The sequence below is a fragment of the Nilaparvata lugens genome, chromosome 4, assembly GCF_014356525.2.
Source record: "Nilaparvata lugens isolate BPH chromosome 4, ASM1435652v1, whole genome shotgun sequence".
NCBI classification, from domain to species: Eukaryota; Metazoa; Arthropoda; class Insecta; order Hemiptera; family Delphacidae; genus Nilaparvata; species Nilaparvata lugens.
Window position 1 is genome coordinate 6,058,068 of NC_052507.1, and position 8,085 is coordinate 6,066,152.

The window sequence follows — 8,085 nt, forward strand, 5'->3', positions numbered from 1 at the left end:
TAATTCAATTGAAAATTTATCTGACTGCTTGAAGGGGGTTTATGTTATGTAAGCATTGAAATTACTATAATCAAGGCACATAATGGCAAGGCAACGCTGTTCTCCACTGCCATTATAACGTGGGCCTCACTATGAGTATTACCAACTTGATTTTGATTTTCCTGCACTGGTGCTCCATATAACCTACTAACTATTTTGCTTTGTCATGCTGCAAATCTGGAGTACGCAAAGTGCTCACTTTGCGCACTAGTGCGGAAAAGTGATTCTTTGCGGCCTGCAATCAGTGCAGAAATGGTCACTTTTCAAGGTATTTGTTGGAAAAATAAATTTTGAGTTTCTTTTAGAAATAATTGTGTAACTGTTGTTTCAAATCATTCATACCTCCTGCCCAACTCTGTATTAACGGATGTAGTCGTGATGACTGTAGTGTATAGCCAACATCAGCTCAGCCTGGATCTGGTGTCACAGTTTTCAGGTCAACTGATCAATTCCGTTGAATAAAAACGTTGGACATTTTATTAGACTAAGTGTGTGATCACATTGAATGCGTCTAGGTGCAAGTGCAGATTCATGCATAAGCCGAAAAACAAAATTTGAAAAGCGCCATTGAACAAAGCGACTTTGTGACTTGTATGTAGCTGCTCACACTGAACGCAACCAGGAAGTGCAAGCGTTCAGTGTGAATGTTCCTATTGCTCTTTCCAGATGTTGTTTCCCATCTGCACGCTTGGTTATCATAACCAAGCTTGCACTTGCACATTTACGCATTCAATGTGATCTCACCCTAAATTTGCGAATATAAGAAGTTTTTTAGGATAGCTCCTGTTTTTTCATTCAGCTATTGTGTTTCAATGTATGAATAAATGAATTAATTAGAATTTGTCAAAATAAAATAGAATAAATTGAATTTTATGAATAAAATAGCTTTTGAAAGAATAAGGCTAGGCGCACACCAGTTAGTCAAGACAAGACAAGACATGATCTGACACGTTTAGTCACAATACTTCACATAGCTGCTTGTGACGAAACTCACACTGATTAGTCATTGCAATTAGACATGTCTTCATAAGCAACTATGTGAAGTATTATGACTGAACGTGTCTGATCATGTCTTGTCTTGTCTTGACTAACTGGTGTGCGCCCAGCCTAGAATACCACTATGTTTGTTTCAAATTAATTTACATTACAGAACCAGGTTTCATGGCAACACTTGCCACATCTTCAGCTGAAATACCACAACACCTCTCACCATACAATCAAATTACTAAATAGGACTCGTTGAATTTTTTTTATTATTGCAATCTAGTCTAAAAAGACTAATGATTTTTTTTCCTAATATAATAATGGGGTAGTTCTCACCAGGACTACTACTTCTAGCAACTAACTTGGAATTAACAAAATATAAAATAGTAATACAGGGTCTGTATAATAAGTAACCGGACTAAGCATGCCCCATGCTGTCAAAGTGTCTGCTAACCGGTATTTGGTGCTGTAGTGGGTTGAGGGGTCTAGGGAAAGGGAACCGGGCTGCAGACGTTGCCTACAAGCGCTTGGAGAGACAGCATCGAGCGAGAGCGGAGTGCGTGTTCAGGTACCTCGTCGGAGTGAAAATGAAGCGTACGATCGAGCAACGCTTTAGCATCAAATTTGGTGTTAAACTCAAGAAAACGGCCACGGAAACTCTTCAAGTGATTCAAGAGACTCACGGTTAGGATGCTTTGTCCAGATGATGTCCAGAATTTCCGGGAGGGCCGCGATGACGTCCATGATAAACAGCGCGTCGTCCTCCATCAACGAGTCACAAATGTGCAAAAAGTGTGTGATGTGTTGAACAGTGATCGTCGTCTGAGCATTCGGGCTATCGCAGATGAGGTCACAATTAATAAGATGACCGTTACAACATTATTAACAACGATCTGGGCATGAGGAAGATCTGCGCGAAGCTGGTACCCAAACACCTGACTCATGAGCAAAAGGATCGTCGTGTTGCTGTCGCTTCGGAAATCCTTGATTGACTGCAAACAGTGCCAGAGTTTTTCAACCACGTTATTACAGGAGACGAGACGTGGGTTTTTGAATATGATCCTGAGACGAAGTGGCAGAGTTCGGAGTGGCACACACCGGCGTCACCACGACCGAAAAAGCGCGCATGAGCAAATCGAAGGTGAAGTCGATGCTCATTGCTTTCTTTGACGTGAAAGGCATTGTTCACAAAGAGTTTGTGCGGCCCGGCCAAACTGTAAGCAGCCAGTACTACAGAGAGGTGCTCCGTCGACTAACCGCCCGGGTTCATCGAGTCCGTCCGGGGATTGCCGATTCGTGGATCCTCCATCACGACAATGCTCCGTCGCACACCTGCCTGCTCGTCACCGAGCAGTTGGCCAAACAGTCAAGGGTAACGTTGCCACATCCTCCTTACAGCCCGGATATGGCACCACCGGACTTCTTTTTGTTCCCCAAAATCAAGAGACAACTTGAGGGGACACGGTTCGGGACTCTGGAAAACGTTCAACGTGGTACGACGAGGGCTCTAGACAGCATTGAGGTTGCCGACTTCCAGGGAGCGTTCAGGGATTGGAAAATCCGGCATCAGCGTGTTATCGACTCCAATAGGGACTACTTTGAAGATATCTAATGAAAAATTGTACATATTTTGCCAATAAAAAATTTCCTAGGTCAGTCCGGTCACTTATTATACGGACTCTGTATATAAATAAGCTATCATGTATTATAATATACACATTAACACTATCAACACACTATGATGTTGATGGTGTTAGTGTTCTTTGTAGCTTTAAATTTTTCAAGCTTTTCCATATTTTTTAATTTATAAATGTTGTAGTGGAGTACTTATTATTTTATATTTATAATTAACCCAAATTTCAACTGTTTATTATATTTGGAAGGTAAATTTTTGTAAAATATTATAAGAAGTGATACAATGACCTTATTCAGAGCTGCTCATCAACTATCTAAATTCGGGGGAGAAATAGTTTTGGATTAATTCTGTTGTTTCTCTCCCAATAATTGTTTTGATTTTGTGAATGTGTAAATGAAATAAATAAATTAACACAGCTCTGCTTTTGACATCTTCACTCCAAGAATTGAAATTCGTTGCAATAGTTTAAATTGAATTTATTTTTTCTCTTGCAGCGGTACAAACCCAAGCCGGTTACAGCTACTCTATGAACGTGAACCTGCTTGCATCCGGCTACAACCGTCCTGACCTGTACAGTGGTGGAAGTGGAATCTATGCGGGTGAGGATGGCCCCGTGGTCACCACAATGCCTGCCTTCCGAACCACCCGTCTGCTAGTCGGCGAGCTCACCATCTACGGCACGGGACGCAAACGGCCCGTCTGCGAATACGCCGACAGTTGTCCGCTCTCCAAGGGCAAGGTGATCGATATCCACTTCAACGACACACACGACAAGGAGGGGATGTTGTTTCTGAAAGATGACCTCTCGAAGTACTCGACTGAGTTTATTGAAGAAACTACCAGCTACGAACACGCTATGATCCAACACTTAGGGGACGATAAGGAGACTAACTTGGAGTACAGCAGAAACGGGTTCAACTGTAGTATCACTGTCACCTGGTTCCGGGATGACACTTCATCTAACAACAAAGGTCCCGTCTATAGACTGGTCGCACACTCCGGCATCAGATCCTTTGCAGGTGTGAGAAGTGCCTACATAGAAGTGTGTGCCTTAGTAGCGTGCGCTGATAGGACAATCGAGTCCTGTGGACATAGACCGTCGTTCGAGAACGTCTCCTCCCGTACACAGGTCAAGAACGTCAACATCCACACGGAGTCCCTCAACATTACCACACCGTTTGTCAGTACGCTCGACTCTAATATCTATCCTCTAATGGGGAACGAGTTGTCGTTCATTGAGTCGATTGATAAGTTCCGGGGGTATATACAGAAGACCTACTTGTTCCTGGAGAAACCCAAAGATGATTTGATTACGTTTGGGGTGTATAAACTGTGATGAAGACTGATCCAACATGTGATGTACTTAGTTTTGTATGAGATTTTTTTAGTTTTAGACCCGATTTCTAGATAATTTATCAAATCTTAGGTTGGGCGTACACCGGTTAGTGAAGATAAGACTAGTTACGTTTAGTCACAATACTTCACATAGTTGCTTATGAAGACATGACTAATCAGTGTGAGTTGCGTCATAAGAAACAATGTGAAATATTGTGTGCATGATCATGTCTTGTCTTGTCTTGACTAACTGGTGTGTGCCTAGCCTAATAAACCATCAAATTTATATGTTTAATGGTCCATCAGATTTAATAAGTATCCTAGAAACCGGCCATTAAAATAATATTGTTCCTCCAATTTACCACTAAACTAGTACTTGATAATCTGATCTATGTTTTAAGAGATGTAGAACTGTTCATGTAGTGCTAATACAATACTGTGTCTTATTAGTTTTTTTCATTTACTTGAATAGTTTCATTTCTATAAGATATGGCTAAGTCGGGGACGGTCGACACTGTTAAACTTCTCCCTCCATGGCTGGACTCTCAACTCAGGAATAGAGAGTACAATAAAAGGTAGACTCAACTTGCTACGCTCATTTAATTGAATATATTATTTTAAATTAGGGATAGAAACAGTTCTGGACGATTACCTGTTGTTCATACCAAATTTTTTAATTAATTACTGTCAATAAATGACTGAAACAATATCTGTGCTTCAATGCATTTTGCTGTCCGTTATGGGGAAAAGTTTTATTTTTATACAGTAAAGACCAATAATCTGAACACTAATTGGCAGTTGTGTCATGTTTAGGATAGAACTCAACTCTGCACAAGCACAATATCTCAAATGAGTCAGCACAATTTGAGTTCAAAGCAAATCAGAATAGCTGGTGCAAGCTACAGTCGTATTTATTGTGCTGTGTTTAAACCACAAGCTGATCCAATATAGTTTAAATTTATTCTTTGCTTATCCTGACAAATTATTGTGTTTTTGAAATTGTTATATTTATTGTAATAGCTTCATTATTTTGAGGAATGATGATTAAGCGATATCTTTTCCTCGACTTTTCTAGTTTTATTTATACAATAAAAAATGATAATATTCGCATGGCTTCTATTGGTGGAGAGTCCCTGACGGAAATTCCACTTCGCCTGAGTAGCGAAGTACATAATTAAAGCCATCAATGGGCCTCACGACTGTTATATATCAGCCAGGACCGAGAATTCTACGTGCTCATCCGATACAATGAATTATTCAAGTGGAACAAGACACAGTATTTTATAATTTTCATTAGTACCTAATAATTTGTTCAAAGAAATGTGTACAAAAGGAACAAATGATTACTAATAAGTCATTAATGTTACCTGTAATTTTTATTAATGTGTTGATATGTTTTAATGTTTGAGTCAAGTCAATTTTACTAAGGACTGTTTGTGTAAATTCAGACCTCATCTGAACAGCAACCTGTTTGTACTAAGATCTATTTTATTATATTTTTATATCATATTTAACAGTAAAGGCGATGCAATAATTTAATCTAAGCAGTGATGTGAAGAAATGGTTGAAAAAGTAAAGAATTAGAACGAATATGGTTATGGTCTATGTCACACTAAAGGAACTTAAATTAAATTTCATGAATGACCGATTTTATGAATATTTTGATACTATTATTGTCCACTAACAATTCCTAACATTCACATTTGCTCAAATACAAGTGATATTCGTTATTTTTCAAAAGTATTGTAATCAAATATAACTAGTTAATGTTGAAAATATCAAATGTGATTTTAGATCAAATTCTGCAGAATTCAATGGTAAATGTATTCCACTATTATAAAAAATTATCGAGCAGAATAATGAATAATATTGTAACTAGTCTGTAAGATGATCGACTGAATAATGTTTAATGTTAGATTGAATATTTTTTTACAACTGACAATAAAAATGGAGAACTAGTTTGCAATAAATTATACACTATTCAAAAAACGTTGAGTCGATTCAATTATTCCATCTACTCATTTTTGTATAGGCCAACTAAGGACGACAGTAATTCACCATTAACCATTATTATTTACGTTGGTCTCCCGCTTTCGCCTCCAATATTCTTTCATCCTCGCACTCTGAGCGATTTGTCTTTCTAACGACCAACTTTCAATTCCTGGTTCTTCTGGGAAAACATCAATTTTAAGCTGATTCCGTAGCCCTGGTCTGATTAGTAAATCTGCCTCTGTTATATTTAATTTTTGCATATCCTTCCTAGGTTCTACAAACCAGTTCGATTTGGATCTCCCACATATTTTCTTGAATATTTTATTTGTTTGTCAACTCATTTTATTCCAGATGATATATTTGTTTTAAATGAGTTGATAATGTGAAACTTCTCCATAATTGGATTGGAAAAACACAGTTTTAATTTTGTCACAATCATTAAATTTGTTGATAGGACTGTAGTTTCGTGTTGGAAACTAACACATCTTCTGCTGCTTTCAACACGAAACTGAAGTATCGCAACATATTAAATAAATGTGGATGTGACCAAAATTTAAACTGTGATTATTCATTTCAATATACTTGAATGTTTCTTCAACAGTAGAAGAGTAAATTCATTTGTACAAGAAAAAATCTTCCCTCCACTCTTAGATCAGAGAAATCACTCATCTCCAAATGCTTATAACTCAAGAATAGGAGAGAATTTCGCCAATGAGATGACATATTACTGTTCCTCTCATCAAGTACTATCATTCCTGAGAGATTGAGCGATTTTAGTTTTCAACCATTTTTGCAAAAATCCATTATGTTATTCATGGATTTCATAAAAAATACAAATCTCCCAGATTTGGTTGATATCCGGGCTATGGATAGAGGTTGACCTAACAAGTGTCGTGCTATAATATGAGACGTTTTGCTAAAATACAGGGTGAGTTATTCACTCAAACAGAATATTATCTTAACTCTGTTTATATTACACGATTCTAATAAATAATTGAAGAGTTTCAATACATGGTTGTATCTCTTTCAAGAGTTTTATACTATAGTGAGGTTCATAATGACAGTATTTGATTAAGGCTGCAAAGGCTAAAATAAACTTTTCCTACAGTTACGTTGAAAAGTGTCCATTGCTGCACTGATTACAGAACGCAAAGAATCACTTTTCCGCTCTAGTGCGGGAAAATTTTTTCTGCACTCCAGATTTGCAACATGGCAACGCAAAATACTTAGTAGGTTATATGGAGTGACAGTGCAGCAAAATCAAAATGAAGTTGGTAACAGTGACTGCTATAGTGAGCAGAGGTGCAACCAAGCACAACGCGCTAATTATTACTATTATATAACCAAGGACAACATTTTTATTCAATTTGACAATAAATTAAGGTTTTTATCAATAATGAAATTACACAGAAAAACATTTGATGCATATCAGGCAATTTTATCCATAATTACTCACTTTTCATATCCAATGGTAACTGTAGGAAAAACTTAATGTGAAATACGTGCGCAAAGTTCCTCTGCTGCACTCAAGAAACCATTCCGCCCGAGCCGTAGGCGAGAAACGTAAACGTTTCTTTCGGTGCAGCAAACTGTCACTTTGCGCACTAGTTGCACAAATAACTATTCTGCTCGTGACATTTTTCAAAGTTTTTTGATTTGTATATCAAGCTATCAAAATGAAAAAGGTTTCTCAGGAAAATCATTACTTTTTGAGATATGAGCGCCTGAAGTTTGAATTTTTGGGACAGAACATTTCAAATTCGGTAAGAGATAAATCCATGAGATTTAGAGGATAGATTCTTCATGGTATTGTTGATCTAGTAAAACAAAAATTTTCTGAAAATATCAATTTTTAAGATAGCTTTTAGTTGAGTTATTTTTGGTAAATTGAATAACTTTTTCAAAAATTGATATTTTCAGAAAATTTTTTGTTTACTAGATCATTAATACCATGAATCCTCTTAATCTCATGGATTTATCTCTTACCGAATTTGAAATGTTCTGTCCCAAAAATTTAATCTTTAGGCGCTCATATCTCAAAAAGTAATGATCAGAAAAAAAACATTTTTCCTGAGAAAACTTTTTCATATTGAAATCTT

General features: G+C 37.2%; 1 protein-coding gene across 3 annotated transcripts in view; it reads left to right on the plus strand.

Moving 5' to 3' along the window:
* Positions 1-5,848, plus strand: part of LOC111047522 (vanin-like protein 1) — a 30,803-nt gene extending 24,955 nt beyond the window's left edge. For all 3 annotated transcript variants that reach the window (XM_039425596.1, XM_039425594.1, XM_039425593.1), the window contains exon 7: positions 3,154-5,848. In XM_039425596.1, coding sequence (XP_039281530.1) covers positions 3,154-3,995 — 842 coding nt within the window. In that variant the 3' untranslated portion in view covers positions 3,996-5,848. The remainder of the gene's footprint in view (positions 1-3,153) is intronic.
* The last annotated feature ends 2,237 nt before the right edge of the window (positions 5,849-8,085 follow it).